This window comes from Amphiura filiformis, chromosome 18 (assembly GCF_039555335.1).
Source record: "Amphiura filiformis chromosome 18, Afil_fr2py, whole genome shotgun sequence".
In the NCBI taxonomy this organism is placed as follows: Eukaryota; Metazoa; Echinodermata; class Ophiuroidea; order Amphilepidida; family Amphiuridae; genus Amphiura; species Amphiura filiformis.
In genome coordinates this window covers 64623848-64644100 of record NC_092645.1, presented here as the reverse complement: position 1 = coordinate 64644100, position 20253 = coordinate 64623848, and the positions used below count along the sequence as shown (strand labels likewise).

At 36.9% G+C, this 20253-nt stretch overlaps 1 protein-coding gene across 1 annotated transcript in view; it reads left to right on the top strand.

Moving 5' to 3' along the window:
- The first annotated feature begins 5352 nt into the window (after positions 1-5352).
- LOC140138923 (sucrase-isomaltase, intestinal-like) overlaps positions 5353-20253 on the top strand; it is a 32769-nt gene continuing 17868 nt past the window's right edge. The window contains exons 1-5 of the mRNA XM_072160706.1: positions 5353-5715; positions 6346-6490; positions 10453-10601; positions 19162-19330; positions 19835-19931. Of these exons, the coding sequence (XP_072016807.1) occupies positions 5375-5715; positions 6346-6490; positions 10453-10601; positions 19162-19330; positions 19835-19931 (901 nt within the window). The 5' untranslated portion in view covers positions 5353-5374. The remainder of the gene's footprint in view (positions 5716-6345; positions 6491-10452; positions 10602-19161; positions 19331-19834; positions 19932-20253) is intronic.

The following is a 20253-nucleotide window of genomic DNA, read 5'->3' as shown; positions in this document are numbered from 1 at the left end:
ATTTATATAATTTACTTCGAGGACTGTTATATATCAAAAATTTGAAAAATATCAAATTTTAATAATTTGTCATAAAATTTGTATTATATTGTGATTTTCAAAAATGAAAATTATTTGATATCAGAAAGACATGGTTCGTATTCAGAATGCAATTCGATAGGTCTGAGGTGCTCTCATGTCCCACAAAAAATACTGTCGAAACGCAATAAACGTTCATTTTAGATCCCTTAACAAAAGAAAAACAAATTTATTCCAATTAAAATTCTACCAGAGTTCGAACCCACAACCTTTTGATTAACAGTCGAGATCGAATACCACTACGCTGTGAGTGCTTCTACCAGAAATGCGTTTGTTCATCATACTTATTGATTACGGAATAAATCGCAAACACGCGATATATATATATTGCTTGTCTATTATTACTAATAAATATGTATATAATCTCCAATCTATGCGGTTCCTATGCAAATGTTGACTAGTAAATTAATATAGGCTGCCGGCGGCGTCAGGTATACATAGAATGGTTTTTTTTTATGATGATGACATGTATGATGCAAACTCATAGGTTTTGTGCGTTTGGCAATTTGGGAGGGGTGGGGATGGGGGTTCAAAATGACCCCATAGGATTATAAAATCAAAATTTCAATTGCTCAAATACCTCTTTCAAGTATATCAAATTATTTACATAAATAAACAAAAATAAATAAATAAATAAATAAATAAATAAATAAATAAATAAATAAATAAATAAATAAACGAAAAAAATTGAACAAATTGTAGCGTAGTATTAAAATCATAAATATAACCATTGCTGGCAGGAGGACTCGAACCAACGATATTGACATTAGCAGTCTGATGCTCTACCATTGACCTATGACAGGATCTAGTGATAAGGGTCGAATTTTTAGCTTATGCAGTGTTTGTCAGTGTTTGTCCGTCTCGTGAAAGAAAGAAATATAAAATCTCAATTTTTAATTTAAATTTATTTGATAATTTTCTAACCTATATTTTCTTTAGAGCAGGGACAAATATTTCCCCTTTTATCTAATTTGACCGCTATATAAGAATCTACTTCTTTTATTACTGATTTAATTCCACGATTTGTTCCATTAAGCAATATCAAAGATTAATGTCACACATCTCACAACAGATATTTAGTTGGCTTAGTGGTATTGCACAGTGCTGTTTAACCTGGAGGTACCGAGATCCAAAGAGCTTTTAAATAGAAATAGAGTCGCAGTAGATTATATAATCTTTTGTTCGTTTGATGCCGATTAGAAGTTGCGACAGGCTATTCATAAAAGTGGTACCATTGTTTCGAATAAAGGGGTTCCGCCATTAAATTGGTCACTGATCCGGCATCATATTAACGCTCTACACAACAGGCGAGTATCAATAAGTGACCACACTACAGTCATGTGTAAGGGCAGTCATGTGTAAAGTGGTACCATTGTACTCATGTATCCCAAATGTGTGCTTGTGTGGGTCTGAAGACTATAAGGAGGCTTTAGCTGTCGATGCAATCATCTTTACCACCCACCGGACGATAGGCGTTTCATTTAAATAAACTGAATGCTCTTGGTGATCGATTACACATTAGAATGTATGAAGGCTGCCATGTCCAGTCCATATATCTATATTACACTATAATGGTAATCGCTATACGTATACATGTATTAAGTATAAGTATAGGCCTATAAAGGTTGTTTTTAAGAAATTTATTTATTTTTATTTTATTTTAAGAAGGAGATTGGTATAGAAATAGTGGCGTACCCAAAGAGGGGAGGGTGTTGGGGAGGGGTAGATTCACCTCTGTGAGAAGTCTTGGGAGGGGAGGAGGGAGGAAGAGGGGAGGAAGGGATATGGAGAATGAGAGAGGGCTAGAGGAAGGGAGAAATAAAAATATATAATAAAGACAAGTAGATAAATAGAAATATAAGGAAAATGATGGGAATGAGAGAGGGAGGGTGAGAGGGGACAATGAGAGCGAGGGAGTGATAAAGTGTAGGCCTAGGAAAGAATAAGTACAGAGAAGGGAAAAGAAAGGAATGATGAATACATTTAATAAAACTTATTAGGCCTATATAATAACTAAAAACGTAATAGCACTGGGCAGCCATTCGACGATGTCAATGCCTTTATTCGTTACGTAATTAAAACGCCCAGTCAGATGTATTTCACACCTACCAAACACAACTCACCCAATTTCGCAAACTGGACGTTGAATGTACACTCTCATGAATATTGATTGGCAACATTTTCCAATATGTCAGCGCTCTAATCGGAAACAATAGAACAATATACCCTGCAGAGCGTTGCCGAGATCGATTCCCACCTCTGCCTGCAATTTTTTAAAGACTGGGAAATAATAACCTGACATTCGCCGCTGACATTCGTACTTCAGAAGCGGAGTTATAACTTGTTAAACTTTGCTCCTTCCGTAAAAGGGTACATTATTTTGGCACTACATTATTTCTTTCTTTTTTTTCACATTGCTGGTATTAAATATCAAATGGTCATAATTGGCGGTCACTTCAAATCATCCCCAACTGAACTAGGTTCAGGAATTTCCTCTCATTGTTAATTGTTGGTTAACCCACCACTTGAGAATAAAGGACTATGATAGGTGCAACAGGATTACTACGGGATTATCTCAAGGATATAATTCTGTTCTCCATCCTTTTCTTACATCTTCTCTGATATGTGCTAGTGTCAATGGTTATTGTTAAAAGGCAATAAGGTGTGTAATTGCAATATTTCCTCTGAATAGGAAAGACTCTCTACATCGAGTTATGTATGCTGGTGGTTCGCAATACTGTTATTTAAGAGAAGGTATCTTCCAAATCCAAATCCAAATGAGTTGCTGAATTTTCAGTACAGTAGTTACAATCCTTGCCCCTATATACATATCTTACTTGTCACCAATGTGCTATCATTTTTGAGAAAAATGCAAAAATAGGCACAAAATTGGCCATGGGTGTAGTACCCTCTTAAAGTATTATATTAGCCCTACTGTTTTGCCCCGGACTGTTTTGACGGCGATCTGTCTCTCTTTCTTTATCTTGATATTTATCATTTTATTATCAAATGTTGCAAACCTTTATCAACTCACGTGTCAAGTAATGTGCTTATGAATAAAGCAAAGGTTGCTGTTTCATAAACACATCTGTGTCATGTACACATTAACCTATTTCAAATCTTGAAGGTGTAATAATCGATGTGACAATAAAAATGGGCGCATTATGCATTTGTCGGTTCAAGTTATATATATATATTTTTTTTTTATTTATTTATTTATTTATTTATTTATTTATTTATTTATTTATTTATTATTTTTTTTTTATTTATTTATTTATTTTTTTTTTTGTTGAATTTTTTGAATTTTTTTTTTGAAATTTTTTTAAATTTTATTTAATTTATTTTTTCGGATTTTTTTTTTTTTTTTTTTTTGGATTTTTTTTTTTTTTTGAATTTTTTTTTTTTTTTGAATTTTTTTTGGCATCGATGGGACACCGTATATTCATTGCCCATGTCTTTTTAAAATTATATCATTGGGCTATTCCCCTGCTATTCCAGTTGAAATCCATAAACGCTGTATTGAAGACATGACCTTAATCTACCACACATAATTTAAAATACATACTCCATGTGAAAGATTAAGGCCGCTACAGACTCCGAGTATCATTCGACGTAGAATATTTGATCATGTAACATATCTACGTTATTTAATCTAGTCCCATTCTAATTCCAGTAATGTTTAAGTTCTAACGAATGTTTGATGACGTAAAATCGATAATATGTTATGTAGAATATCTGGTAGAAATATATTCTACATGTTCTACGTTGAATAAAAAGTCTGTAGATGACCTTAATGTCATGCCTACCATGGGGGTGTAGATTTCAACCATTTGTCAACTGGAATATTTTGAAGACAACTGCCATGCCGTGCTTTCATGTGATGGGTCATAATTATATTATTTGTTTACAAAAACCCTTAGTTAGCTTTTAATTGTTGTTTGTCAAATAAAATTAATCACTCCCTTTTAGGATACACCTAATGGTCCAATAATCTGATCTTTTCACCCAAAACATGCTAAATAGGTACAACGTTATCGATATTACTACAATCATACTTTCTTTTGCCAAAGTAATTATCATGATCTTCGTTTTAGAAATTAGACCATGTCAGGATTATGCGATCAAGCTATACGAGTCTGTTGTCGATCAAAATCAAAATTCAGTTTTCAGATTCATCATAACATGGGCCATTCTCAGAGCTTGATTTTGCTGGAAACCCCATCTCAACAAGATGGTTCCAGAGATATGATTATTTTAGTGTTCCTCAGAAAAATAGAATACAAAGGAAGTTGAATAATATTGTTGACCATAATTATTTCAAAATCAATATTAACGACATCCGACTCATTTTGCTTGATTATATCACCATTGTTGAAACAATTAAAATACGTATAGGATGAAACGCCTGTGTCTCTCATCCTGGGGGGGCACCGACCAAGATTGGTTGGGGCACAGGGTCTGATTGGGGCACAAGCCATTTTCGACAGTTTTCCTATATGGGATTTTCTAACTTTTCAAAATCGATGGGGGCACGTGCGGCTGCCCCCCCCCGTGCCCATGACGCTACGCCACTGTAGCTCTCATGAAAATGAGAGCGTTACAAAATAAACACATTAAAGTGTTGTAACCATAATTTTGTTTTATAAAGAAAACACAAACTTTTCCGTATAAACATTCGCAAAAGGTTAAATACGTTGCCCGGAAACTGTTAAATGTCGGGTTAAATAAGGGTATAAAGTAGCTATAACTTTTTAACACCTGATAACATTCAAAAACAATTTTGAAAACTTGCTGCAAAACGCTCTGCCAAAACAAAATAGAAATACATATATATGACAATACAATTTTTGACAACATTATTTAAATAGTTTTGCGTTTTATTTCAATTTCATACAAAACGTTCTAAACGGTTTCCAGATCTTTATATAGCCAAAATTTAATGTTATTAAATCGTTATGACCCAAACCAAAATAAAAAAAATTGTGTTGCTGGAAAATGCTTAATGTGTTTTGTTGTTTTGGGGTGTTTTTTTTTTTTTTAATTGTCCTCAAAAATGTCTGTCACTGTTTATGTTATTATGTTAAGTAAGATCGAAAACTCGGCATAATACTTGAAGTTGCACCCTTTTACTTTGAATGATTACGAGTGCAATATTTAGGCAGATAGGCGACCGGGTCAAATTCCACCGATCTACTGCTGATAGCAATATCACGGTACACCGCTACTACTGATACTACGTGTTGCACATGCCACTAGCAAACATAGCGTCGCTGAGAAAACAACATAACTTAACATCATGGAAGCGATGGACTATGATACCGAAAAACCTTCCAAAAGCAACAAAAAAGCTATAATTTGGTCCGTTATCCTAACTACATTAATAGTCGGTACAGCTTGTGTTCTAGCAACTTATTTCCTTCATCCAGACTATGGAAATACCACACCGCCAGATTCAGAACCAGTTTCAAAAGAACCACCAACTCAAGGACCACCGCTAGAGGAGATATACAGGGTGGAGTGTCTGCCTGGGCAGTTTCCATCTGAAGAGCAGTGTCTTGCTAAAGGATGTCTGTATGGAGAGACGACAGTGGAAGGCGTGCCTTGGTGTCATTTCCCAGAGAATTATGGAGCTTATAGGTAGGGAAAAGCCAGGGCGGTATATTTCTTTTTGTGTGTGTGCGATATCAGTTTGTGATTTGGCACGGTGCTGATCACACAGATTTTTTTCAATTTTTTTTTCTGCAACCATAACGGGACGCATTAAAAAAAAAATCCTAACCCTAACCCTAACACTTACCCTAACACTTACCCTAACCCTAAACCCTAACCCTAACTCTTTCATATGTGTTCCTATGGGTTATACAATTTTTGCGTCCCGTTATGGTTTTAGAAAAAAAATAAGCGTCCGGCACCTCCTGGTATATACTGAAGGGATGCTGCAGCCAAACAAAATTGTTTTGCTTGCCAAGATCGCAACAGTGGATAAAGCTTTTAGTCGCCTGCTCCGCAGCCGACTGATGATGATGACAAAATTATACAGACCTATTATGTTCCAGGTTTAATTTTATTATTTTACATCTTTGGTTTCTTTTAAACTCTTAAGCTGAATTTATACTCAATCGCTGAGCGGTGTAACGATTGTTTTTTAACAATGAGGTAGCGCGCTTTTCCCGACGTAAGAAAAAGCGCGCTATTGGCTAGAAACCAATCGCTCGTCGCTCAGCGATGGAGTATAAATTCAGCTTTACAACGCCTTTTCCTTTTTAGGATGGTAGGTTCTCGTGAAGATAGACCATGGGGGTTCCAGGTTCGACTCCAAAGGATTGAGGGTGTACCCAGTCAATTTGGTGGGGATATTGATAGCGTGATATTAGCCGTGGAATATCAGACTACAAACAGGTTACACTTTAAGGTAAGTGATATGATTTGGTAACGTACGTTATACCGGAATATTCTTCCATTTGTGTATAAATAGTTATTATCCGAAATATCTCCAAGGAATGTGATATTAGCCGTGGAATATCAGACCACAAGCAGGTTGCACTTTAAGGTGAGCCTATAGGCCCGGCCTATAGGGCGATGAAGTGATATTGGTAACGTGCGTTACCGCGGAATCTTCTTCCATATGTGTATTAATTATCCGAGATATCTCTAAGGAGTGTGGCATTAGCCATGGAATATCAGACTATAAATTGCTTGCATTTTAAGATGAATCTAATCTGGTGAAATAACATGATTTCAGTAACGTCCGCGACCACGGAAACTTAATTTATTTTGTATATTAAATTGTAAATATTTATTATCTGAAATATCTGCAAAGAACGCGAGTGTGATATAAAATTTGATTGATTTAGCCCATATTTATTGGTCGAGCTATGAGTTTTTAAATATTGGATGAGACGTCAATCGAGTCCAATATTTTAAAACTCATAACGAGACCAACAAATATTGGGCGTAAAGCATCCAATTTTATCAATATTATGTTTTGGATCCAATATTTCCACACACTTGGATTCATCAAAACATAATATTTATTATCTAGGCCTAATGATATTAACCGTGCACATAGAATATCAGGCTACAAACAGCTTGCACTTTAAGGCCTTACAAGTTTATTGCTTGTCAATATTGGGGTTTTCCTGACATTTACCGAATGGTATAAAAATATATAGACAAAAATATATATTACTCTATGCATTGTATCATTACATACTGCAGTTACTGTCCGTTTTCCTATACACAATACACAGTGCTCTCACCATTGACGCGTGACCCCTACAAATGATCTACGTTGGAAGAATGGGCACTTGCCTAGTTAACATCACTGTGTGAAAAATAACCAGCCAATATGTTAGCTATTCTCCAAACTTCTAGCAAATATATTTCTCTAACATGACCTAAAATTACAGCTAGGTTAGATGTTCAGAAATAGTCGCACTTTTGTAAAATATGAGTGAGGGCAAGGCATAGCTAGCCAACTCCCCGTGTTAATTGAATGGAGATTTGACCGAAAATATTGGTATCGGACCGCTCACTTCTGAAGGATGCCACAAAAAACGGTACAAGCTACATTTTAACTATTCTCTGGCAATCATCATGATGAGTTTCTTATATAGTATGCCGAAATTGGGTACTGTAGGTGATTGACAAATGGTCGCACTTTTCTGATAAATAAGTGACAGTGAACATGAAATATCAGCGCCCATAAACCCAAGTTAGTAGCTAGTTAGTGGAGGCCGTCACGGGACTGATTATTGATTATTGAAGTGCCTTATTAATAGATACGCACGATTTAGGGCAAGAAAAACAAACCGGGACACTTTTGGAGACATCATCATCATCATCATCATAATCATCATCATCATCATCATCATCATCATCATCATCGACATCATCATCATCATCACTTTCTACATTTTTTCTAAACAACATAGGGCCTACCGTTTTAATAAGATTTTTTCTTGAAATGCATGTAACTATAATTATTGTTTAGAGCGTGATGAAATAAAACATCACGATTTTCATCACAAAACAAATATAATGCATAAGAAATCGTTTGTTTTAGAGCGTGATGATGAAATAAAACATCACGATTTTCATCCCGAAACAAAGTAATACATAAGAAATCAATTTTTCGTGAGTGATGAAATAAAACATCAAAATTGTCATCACGAAACAAAGTAATACATGAGAAATCGTTTGTTTTAAAGCGTGATGAAATAAAACATCACGATTTTCATCACAAAACAAAGTAATAGGCCTACAAAAGAAATACATTTTTCAAGAGTGATTGAATAAAACATCACGATTTTCATCACGGAACAAAGTAATACATAAGACATCGTTTGTTTGATTGCAATCAACCGCGACAGTTCGTCTCACACACATAACAATGCACTGCGATCAAATAGGTTGATGACAACATTTGATTGAATGGACTGCACTGCGCCATGATTACGTGCACCGGTTCAAATCCTTTGTTTGGAGCCAATCAATAATTTCACGTACAGCCTCTATGCAAATTAGAGTTTACACACGCTGCAGCTGGGGTAATCGACCGAAGCTTGTTGCCGTTAGTGATCGAATGCATGAGCTTATTTGCTTTACTGAATCGATTTACTGGATTAATTTCCTGTTAACTGGGTTTAATGCCACAAAGGTCGAATCGCCTTTGCCATGGACCATGACTGCATCATGTACCAAAATTACCAAATTCCTGGCCATAAGGTACCCCATATTATGCTAAATATTTACCCCATATGGGCATATGTCTACATGCTTTTTCTTGCAAAGGATTCTGAACTTGATGTAAAATATCATGCAAGTAAGATTGCTCTTTAAGTTGGTCGTACTGTACACACAGTGTAACTAAGGTGACTTGGTAACGTGCGTTACTGAAGTCTCCGTGTAATAATATAATGAAGAACTCTTTTTATCTCGCCGCGTTCCATACTGCAGTTACTGTCCGTTTTCCTATACACAATACACAGTGCTCTCACCATTGACGCGTGACCCCTACAAATGATGTATGTTGGGAGAATGGACACTTGCCTAGTTAACATCACTGTGTGAAAAATAACCAGCCAATATTTTATTTATTCTCCAAAACTTCTAGCAAATATATTTCTCTAACATGACCTAAAATTACAGCTAGGTTAGATGTTCAGAAATGGTCGTACTTTTGTAAAATATGAGTGAGGGCAAGGCATAGCTAGCCAACTCCCCGTGTTATTTGAATGGAGATTTGACCGAAAATATTGGTATCGGACCGCTCACTTCTGAAGGATGCCACAAAAAACCGGTAAAAGCTACATTTAAATTATTCTAAATAGGTTCTAGAAAATAAAGTTTTGTAACATGTCCTAAATTTTTAGCTAATTTAGGTGTTTGGAGAGGGTCGTACTTTTGTGTTTTAGGAAGGACATGTAAACGACAGATAACACCAAAAATATGAAGAAATTATTTCTAAACCGTGTTAAGTCAAAAATCATTATGTTGCTCATTTTCAAGAATGCTGGTTTACAAAAAGCACGACATTGTCTGATTTCGTGAACAAAGCCACACATAACATTGTTTCCTTTCGTTTCCTTTATAATCGGTTACCCAACTGAAGCTATGAATACCAGCTTTATTGCGATATCGCACATGAAAACAGTCACTTGTGCACAACCAGAGAAGATCCGATTTAATCAGTTGAGCTGTTTCAATGAGTGTTATCTTGGTTTAATAGCTTTTAATGGGGTTAAGTCCTGCAAAGGTCGAGATGAATTCTACTGTAGACATGACTGCATCATGCAATGCACATGCTACTAACACAAGACTGGTTGAGCCATAAGATGGGATTTTGGTAACGTGCGTTACTGATTGAGACGAAAGATGGGATTTTGGTAACGCACGTTACCGAATGAGTCACCTTCCTCATTACGTTAAAGGGGGTCTCCGGCAAGCATAACAATATCCTTTATTTGTTAGAATAATAATTATCAAGCACGAATCGCATGGTTTTATTTTAAACAAATTCATATTGACCATAAAACGAATAAAAACAGTCGGATCTCAACACACGATATTCAAAATTCCCTCGCCGAAATTGTTTAAGTGCAATGACGTAATGGTTATTTGTGCTCAATTGTCGCCAGCCTTCATTGTATTACTGGGACGTCATTGCACTCGACAATTTCAGCGCCCGGGAATTTTGAATATCGCGTGTTGAGAGACTGACGTTTTTATTCGTTTTTATGGTCACTATGAGTTTGTTTGAAATAAAACCACGTGATTCGTGCTTAATAATTATTTTTCTTACATATAAGGCATAATGTTGTGATTGCCGGAGACTTCCTTTAAAGTAACCAGTATCATGTTTTATCCTGACAGTTCTACGACCCTGGGAATCAGCGTTTTGAAGTGCCGCTATCCATGCCAGGAACACCCGAGTCTCAACCATCCAACCCGAACTATGAGGTTCGGATGACAGAGAATCCATTCTCTCTTCGAATAATTAGAAAAGCCACCGGAACAGTCTTGTAAGTATATGATCTGTAATTTTCCGTATTAATAACCAGCCTCTCAGCAAACACAAAACATTTAACAGAAAACGTTTAAATTCCGGGCATATTTGATATTATATAAAAGCTTTAACGCAATAATAAATGAGGCACAGTGTCATCGCCCCGATATCTTCATGGCAGAAATCGCCATGGTAGGTTGAATCCACCGCCACGCATGGCCATTTTGTTCCGACCTGTTTAATAGTTTTGAGACGCATAATAGGCTGACTAAGGCTACTGACAATTGCCCGGTGACTGACCTCGCTGTGTGTGAGTCGAGCATGGTACGCCATAGGTCATAGGCCTATGCTTTTAGACTACCCACGATTGGCCTATACACTGCGCCAGTAGCGTAGCCAGCGGGGGGGCAGGGGGGGCAGAGTGCCCCCCTGACAAAAAATGAAAGAAAAAAGTGCCCCTCTGACAAAAAATGAAAGAGAAAGTCAGGAGGGCAAAGGAAAAGAAAAAGGGCACGGAGCCCCTTTTCTAGCAAAATTCAGGACCAAAATAGTAAAAAAGACAAAAAATTTCCGCGCTACGCGCCCACATTGTAACAATAAAGCCCCTTTTAGCCGGATAATGGGCGAAAATAGTGTAAAATACCTTTTTTTTTCGCGCTACGCGCGCACATCATCCAATTAAGACCTTTTTCGGGAAGCTCGTAGATATACAGTCTCTATGTATTGTATGATGCAACTGCAATTTTTTTTCTGTGCCCCCGAAATTTTATTTTGCCCCCCCTGACCCAGAAAGCTGGCTACGCCCCTGCACTGCGCTATATACCGTAAAACCCCGTCTACAAGGATATACCCAACAAACGCCCTCAATAAAATTGGTTGCTTGTTGTATTTGGAATTTGAGCAAATATATACTGGCACTGGGTGGCTATGCATTCCATCTAAGTATGTTGTAACACCAATCAATTGAATACCTGAGTGGAAGAAGGGCCCAACTCCAATTTTTTACAAAAATGAGTTAGACCTAGCATTTTATTGCCAGCAGACAGTTCTTCATTGTGTGTGAAAGATGAGCCAAAATCCACTCTCTAAATAGTCTTCCACGTGCACTTAATCATGGTTTTCATGGAAGAAAGGCCCAACTCCATGGAGTTGGGCCCTTCTTCCACAAATATTGGGTTAAAGATGAATTTTTGTTCATACATGAAATCTGCTTTTCACTACAATAAACTTTCTTGCTAACATATTACATGCATCTACTTGTGCAATTAATGGATAATTACCAAATTTCTGTAGCTATTTATAACACATCTGCTTACGAAACTGGTGCTTGCAGTATATTAGTGGAAGAAGGGCCCAACTCCAGCTCGTATTAAGACATGTACCGTTGCCATGGAAACATCATATATAATTTCGAATGTATGTAATATTGTATGTTCATGTATTGAAGGTCCCCTGAAGATGAAAACATTCTGTCTGTAAAACTTTTCCAAATATTTAGTTTTTCCTTAATATCTCAAAAACAGTTTTGATGGAGTTGGGCCTTTCTTCCACTCAGGTATTCAATTGTATTGACATAATAACGACTGTTTCGTATATCAGGATCGTATAGCTCAATTGATAGAGCGTCAGACTTTGGAACTGAAGACATGCTGAAGAGAGCATGGTCCGGGCACCGGTTCTGTTTTTTCATTCTCGTTTAATTTTAACTTTTGACATGTTCTTTTTATCTTTCTTCAAATCTACCTTTCTACTTTTAATTTTAGGTGCGTTTTTTTTTTTTTTTTAGTTTTTTTTATAGTTTTTTTTTATAGTTTTTTTTAGTAATTTTGTGGTTTTATAGAAACTAGTAAAAGCATTTATTCTAAATAATAGCGAAACCCACGGTTAGACAGAATGTGTTGTAACTACTTGTCTGTCCTCGTCTTTGCAATAAAAACCTATGTTGCACCTTTGTGCCATCCCAATTCTTGAGGTAGGGTGCGTTTTTGGCTTAAGCACGATTTTGTTTCTACTTGAAATGAAATCAAAATAAATATTGTTCTGTTGCCACAATTGCAGTTTTTTCAATATAAAAAAATAGATGAGGAATAATAATTATTCCATATTTGAATCTATTGTCCCATCAAGAATAGAGTGTCTTCAAAAACTTCAATCAATTCATCTGACAAAGGAAACTATTCTGGTCATTCAATTTTGTTTCGCTTGCACCTGTTATATCACAGGCGTTGGTAGAGAAGGCACACTTCTCTTGTCTTCACCGAAGTAGTGATGTAAACACTAACATGATTAATTACCATAGCTAGCAATGGACATACAGTATTTTTTGTTCCACTTGAACCCATACTATAGGCTATTCGCTGTCGATGTGACGTAATTAATCGGATTAACTACCATAGCAATTGATGAATACAATTTCGAATATATAGCCCTGCACTTCATCGTTCACGTGGCACCTATGCATTAAACCATAGTTGTCAAAGAAATGCTAATCACTCGCCATGTAAGATTAGTATTTATGAAAAGAGTGGTATTCAATCTATGTTTGGTGACATACGCGGGTGATTAGTGCAATCTGCTTGATGGTAGTTATTGCGATTATTACGTCACTTCGACAGCGAATTGTAGTATAGACGAATCCAACAAGCCAAGTGATGGTCAGAATTTATTCGGCCATTATACGCTGGTGAAGTTGCGTAATTAATCGGATTAATTACCATAGCAATAGGTGAAAACAATTTTGAACATATCGCGCTGCGCTACAAGCAGGTTACACTCATCACCTGTACTGTGTATGTCTGCAATCATAGATTGAATACAATACTGGTCTTTTCAAAGATCTTACAGGTGCAGCATGATATGGTTCAATGAAGAGGTACCGCCTGAACGTATCAGTGTATAACGCGGTATATTCAAAAATTGTTTTCACCTATTGCTATGGTAGTTAATCCGATTATTACGTAACTTCGCCAGCGTATCGGAATAAAACAGGAGGATGTGAGTTCATAAGGGCAATGTCGGGGATAGGTCACAATCGATGTGGAGAGATGAGAGGTCCGACCAACAGCCATAGCGATTCAACTAATTCCAGCGGACGGTCTGTGGATACTAGTAAGGAATCGTCTTTGACCACATGCGCAGATCTGTCTCGTCAGGAAGATATTTAATATCCCGAATTTATAATAGGCCTATGCCTACCATCTGCTAGAGAATATTTGTTACCATGTTTAATAAATTCGTATTTATCGTATAATAAAATGTAGCCAAATGTATATTATGTGTCACACGGTTTTCTGCTGAACCACTAGCAGGCTATGTTACCACATCTATGACAATGACAAAGGTGAATTTTGATGATTTTTACGATCGTCCGGATGAGCAAATCACTGAATGGGTCTTTAGTTCCCTCCTCTCCTTATCCTGCCAATATTATATGAATCAAAGAAAAATAAAGAAAAAATAAAATTAAACAAAAAAAAAAGACAAAGAAAAGAAACAATAAAAGAAAAACAATAGAATAAATTAAACTAAATATGAAAAAAAAATGATCACGAAAGGAGTCTTTAGAAAATGCAAGAAAATATAAATGAAAAGTTTGAACAATATTTTGTTTATAAAAGTTTGTGTGACCGTGATGAGGCTCGAACTCACCATCTTCCGATCTAAAGAACCAAAGTCTTATGCCTTGCCAAGTGAGCTATGCTCGTGAGATGCGAAATAAAGATAAAATAATACATTGTATACCTGCTTGTGTCGGTAAATGATTTGCTCAAATTCCATAATGATATAATATTGTGGAGGGCGCTAGCGTGAAATATGCTATCATCACAGTCGCTTCTATTCCTTATAGACGGGTTTCTACGGTAATTCGGCACATATAAAATCAGAATTATTGTCGGTTTTTGAGTTCAAGACTCAAGCTTCTTTCTCAAGACGCAAGCTAACGACTAGTCATATCTATTCAACACATATGTTCAAGTGCAAGGAACCACATCTGGTTTCTTTAGACGAAATCATTTACGGGAGATATTCATCATTTTCTACCCCGGTATCCAAAGATTTTCATCTGAATATCAAAATCGTGCATAGCACATTCACGTGTATCGAACCCGGGTATTGATTTTAGTGTCTCTGGTGTACCAAGTAATTATTTGCCAGGCGATGTCGGTGTGTGAGGCAGCTTCAATAAAAAATAACAAAGAATTAAATTACGGCTGAGTTTTGAAAGTTATTTTTCAGTATTTAAAAAAAACGTACAGCCACGCAAATTATTTGTAGGCCTAGGCTATGTAAGAAAAGGATTGTTATCAAAGATTTTTTGTTATATCAAATATTAACATATGATCAAATTGTATGTAACTACTGATATCATGCACGTGCTACAAACAATGCATTTAATATTGACATCTTTATGCACGTATTACATGTATTGTATATAGGCAGTGCACAGCAACTTTCTTCCGAGGCACGGTATTTGCTAAAGGCCTAGAATCAACTTATCACGTACAAGAGAACCGCTATAGATATCCATAAAAAAAGAAAGGAAGTTATAGCCATAATGTTTGATTTCCATTCAATTTCAATTTTGTTATTCTTTACTCAAAATGCTGAAATAGTATTAGTAATCATAGGTGTAGGCCTAAGTGGCAGGAAAAAGTTTCTGTCCATTTTAAGTCGAAATACCAAGGTAAAGTGGAAACCCCGATTCTTACCGTTTTTGACGTGGTGTTCTATGGAGGACTATTAAACGTACGACAATACCGGGCGACAATAATGTCAAAATTGCTCTATTGACCTGACAAACACAATCAATTTTGCTGATTCCATTTAGGGTAGGCCTAAGTTGGGACACGTGTAAACATTACCCAAGTGTTACAGTAGGCCTATGCCAAAAGATCATGTTTGAAAACATATTTACAAATTTTATAAAATCGTACATTATGGCTTTAACCAAGGTAATCATGTGCACTGTGTGTTGACCCAATTCTCAGCTCCACATGCAACGGCAAACCAAATTTCCTGTCACGTAATGCACACACAAAACATGAGAAAAAGTTTTTAGTGCGTATAATGGGCTGATATCTAGGGGTAGCGGGTCCGAGACTATTTATACAATGTAAGTTGAAAGACTGCGATTTTCTTACCATGATGCAGTCATGCCTACAGTAGAATTCACCACGACCTTTGCAGGACTTAAAAGCTATTAAACCAAGATAACACTCATTGAAAACAGCTCAACTGATTAAATCACATCTTCTCTGGTTAAATACACACAACATATGTTTCTGCTTTACATGTACAATGGAGCAATGAGCTGGTATTATAGTTTCAGTTGGGTGAACGATTATAAAGCGAACGCTAGAGAACAATTCTGTGTGGGCTTTTGTTTACGAAATGAGACAATACTCTGCTTATTGTCAACCAGCGTTCTTGAAAATGAGAAGCATGGTGGTTTGCAGACTTAACACGGTTTGGAAATAATTTCTTCATATTTTTTGGTGTTATCTGTCGTTTACATATCCGTCATAAAACACCAAAGTACGAATATTTCCAAACATCTAAATTAGCTAAAAATTTAGGACATGTTACAAAACTATATTTTCTAGAATTTTAGAAGAGTACTTTTAATATTGGCCGGTTATTTTTCACACAGCGATGTTAACTAGGCAATGTACAGGGTGGGCCATTAAAAAGTTCACACTTTTTCGATGGCTTATTTCTCAGAAATGAAAACACATATTGAAATAAGTTGAACATATTTGTAAACCTCTATGTCTGGACTGTCATTGCTGAAAAGGACATTAACATCCATGGTCTAATTACAAAATGGCGACCATTTAAAGCAGAGAAGTCAAAAACCACTTTGCACACACGTAAGACTATAGACAATGATCATGCATATTAAGTTTTTAGGCTTAAGCAAGTTTTAAAAAAGTTTGATGACTCTTTGCCGGGGTCATCGGACTCATGCGTGTATGAATTGTTTACTGTTTGAAAATCATTCACTTGTGAAATTGACACAAAAGGCTGATTGGACATGCTCATTTACATAACAAATACACTAGTTTTGGAGGGAACTTCAAATTTAAAATGCCTTGCGTGCGTTCTTGTCATTCATGTTAGAGATACCCGTGTAAGTACTTTGAGGTGATTCTTGCTGTTCAAAATGCGGCAGTTTACAAAGGAGGAACGAATTTTCATCGAGGAGGAAATTTCAAGAACCGGAAAGGTGCGCTCTGTCCTGAATGCATGGCCGAACCAGTTTCCGAATACCAGACTTCCTAGTCGCCGACACATCTATAATATTAAACAAAAGTTTCACTTACATGGAACTGTTCTCAATCGGAACAAATCTAACAGTGGGAGACCACGAACAGGAAGATCAGCCAATCACATTGCCGATGTTAGAAGGGATTTGCAAGCTAACCCAAGATTGAGTACTCGACGGAACAATTGTCCCCATATTCCAAGGACAACGTTCAGACGAATCATCACTCATGATATCGAATGGCACCCTTATAAGATCCTTAAGCGTCATGGACTGCAACCAGGAGATCCAAATCGGCGACTTCAGTTTTGTAACTGGTTAGTTAACAGAGCACGTCGCTTTCTTGATACCGCTGTTGTTGTTGACGAGGCAAACTTTCAAATGGACGGGTCTGTCTCTTCTCAAAACGTACGAATGTATGCACCGAAAGGCAATCCTCCGAGAGACTTTGCTTTTAACGTTCCACATGACAAACGCAAAGTTCTCGCAGCCGTCACAGGAAACAACCGGTTGATAGGACCGATATTCGTTGACCAGAACATAAATGGAAACGTTTACCTCGACATAATCAATGATCAACTAGAGCCTCAACTGGTCCAAATATTTGGACAGCAAGCGAACGGGGCCATCCGCAGGGCGTGGTTCTTTCAAGACGGAGCGCCAGCCCACCGTCTTATCGCTGTTAGAGACAGATTGCAGGAGTTGTTTCCGCATCGTGTTGTCGGCCTTGGACATCATGTGGAGTGGCCTCCGAGGAGTCCTGATCTGACACCTTTGGACTTCTGGCTTTGGGGTGATGTCAAGGCGTCTGTGTATGCCGAAGGTCCGCCAAGGAATTTGCGGGAGCTGAGGAGACGTATATTACAGATGCGTTCACAAGGATCCGACGCACCAGGGTTACTTCAAGAGCAGTTCACCATATGTACGATCGTGCGATGATTTGTATTCGAAGCATTTTCACTGTGGCATGCATAAATACGTGACTTTATGGAACCATGATAAGCAGTAATGAAGAACAGAACTATTTTTATCAGAGTCAAATATGATTTTACTTGTATTCTTACTTTTCTAGTGCAATATTTTTAATTTCATGACAATTTGAAACAAATAACTCGTTTCCATTGAAGCACTGCTACGGTTTACATGTGTCTATATGAAGAAATAATTTCCGAAGAGAAGGAGAGACATTCCTGACACCTATTTATAAATTTATCTTGTTATATCTCTATATAAGATTTATGTTATAGTGCAATAACCATCATGAAGACTCGGGTATAAAATTATGCACATTATCTAGAATGCGACTGCAAACAAACGTTAACTGCACAGATTATTTAAAGCTATACTGTTACATATTCTGTTCAACTGGAAGGCTACATATTCTGTTTGAAAAAGAAATATTTATTTAAATATGGTTAATTTACAAGAGAAATATTGACAGAACTTTCATGCGTACTGTTATTTTTCTTCCTTTGTTCCTAATCCATTGTGGTGTGAACCAGCGACCACCATATATCGCGTGATCATCCGCTCCATTTGACTTACGTGTGTGCAAAGTGGTTTTTGACCCCCTTGCTTCAAATGGCCGCCATTTTGTAATTAGACCATGGATGTTAATGCCCTTTTCAGCAATGACAGTCCAGACAGAGGTTTACAAATATGTTCAACTTATTTCAATATGTGTTTGCACTTTTGAGAAATAAGCCATCGAAAAAGTGTGAACTTTTTAATGGCCCACCCTGTACTATTACCTATATATAACATACACTAAAACACCAAAGTACGAATATTTCCAAACATCTAAATTAGCTAAAAATTTAGGACATGTTACAAAACTGTATTTTCTAGAATTTTAGTAGAGTACTTTTAATATTGGCCGGTTATTTTTCACACAGCGACGTTAACTAGGCAATTACCCATACTTCTAACGTACGCTATTTGTAGAGGTTACGCGTCAATGGTAAGAGCACTGTGTATTGTGTATTGGAAAACGGACAGTAACTGCAGTATGCGTGATATCTTCAGTAGATAGCATAGCTTGCATAATGTAATCTCCAATGCTTTCTTTACCCGTACAAAAATCAATTGAGACTCAGTGTACTGCGCCAAATTTGGTTGTATTTAGGAGCGTTGACGCAAACTCTCTAATCACGTTTATATCATGCCTTTGTGTAGTGATCATTTTGATCGTGATTCAGGACTCAAGAGTATCAATCAATCAATCAATCAATCAATCAATCAATCAATCAATCAATCAATCATTTTTCAATTAATCAATCAAAATACTGTTTTTTCGCTTGGCTTTCTACAGATGGGACACGTCATTTGGCGCTTTTACATTTGCCGACCAATTTCTCTCCATCTCGACAAAGCTTCCATCTAGCAATGTTTACGGCTTTGGTGAACATGAGCATAGCAGTTTCAGACATGATTTGAACTGGAGGACGTGGGGGATGTTCAGCCGTGACCAGCCACCAAGCGTAAGTTACCGGGGGTATGTTCCCCGGAGAGGCTGTTCCCCGAATTGTACAAAAATAGAGCGCTGAAAGACACATTTGGACAATTTCAGCTATGCCCATGTCAGACTTTCCTGCCGCTTGTCGCTGCGGCAATCAACCAATGACAAGCCTTGATTGTGTCTGTTTGTCTGCAATGCGCGTGCACCACGCCGCTCAGTGAGCTTCAGCGGCAAGGCGGTATGATAGTATTAAACCAGCATAAATGACCCCTAAATTGCTCATCCCTCACATTTCCGTTTTTTTCAGGTGATTTTCAACCCCCAAACCCTTACTTTTTACCGTTCGCAGCTCCGAAACCTTTTACCGGCCGGCGCGGTACACCATCAGCTCCCAAAGACCCGGCACCTTAATGACGTGCCCCCGGAAGTTAAGGAGTGCATACAAATAAATACACATTCTTTTACATTAAGAGATTACCTATCTTTTTGACAGTGTATTATTATATTTGTTTATACTTCTCTTCAGGATGGAGCTAACCTTTACGGTGTACATCCATTTTATATGAGTCTCGAGGAAGATACCAAAGCACATGGAGTGTTCCTACTCAACAGCAATGCACAAGGTAATGACGATATAGAATGTTAAGGGGTGGGGTATGAACGTTTGAACAGTATTTTTGTGGGACATAAGAGCACATCAGACATATCGAATGGCATTCTGAATACGGAAAATGTCCTTCTAATATCAATTTTTTTTTACATTCGTAATATAATACACATTTTTATGGCAAAACATTCTGAATACGGAAAATGTCCTTCTAATATCAATTTTTTTTTTACATTCGTAATATAATACACATTTTTATGGCAAATGATTAAAAATTGATATGTTTGATATTTAACAGTCCTCGAAGTAAACTTTATAAATCCCAAAAAAACGCTTTT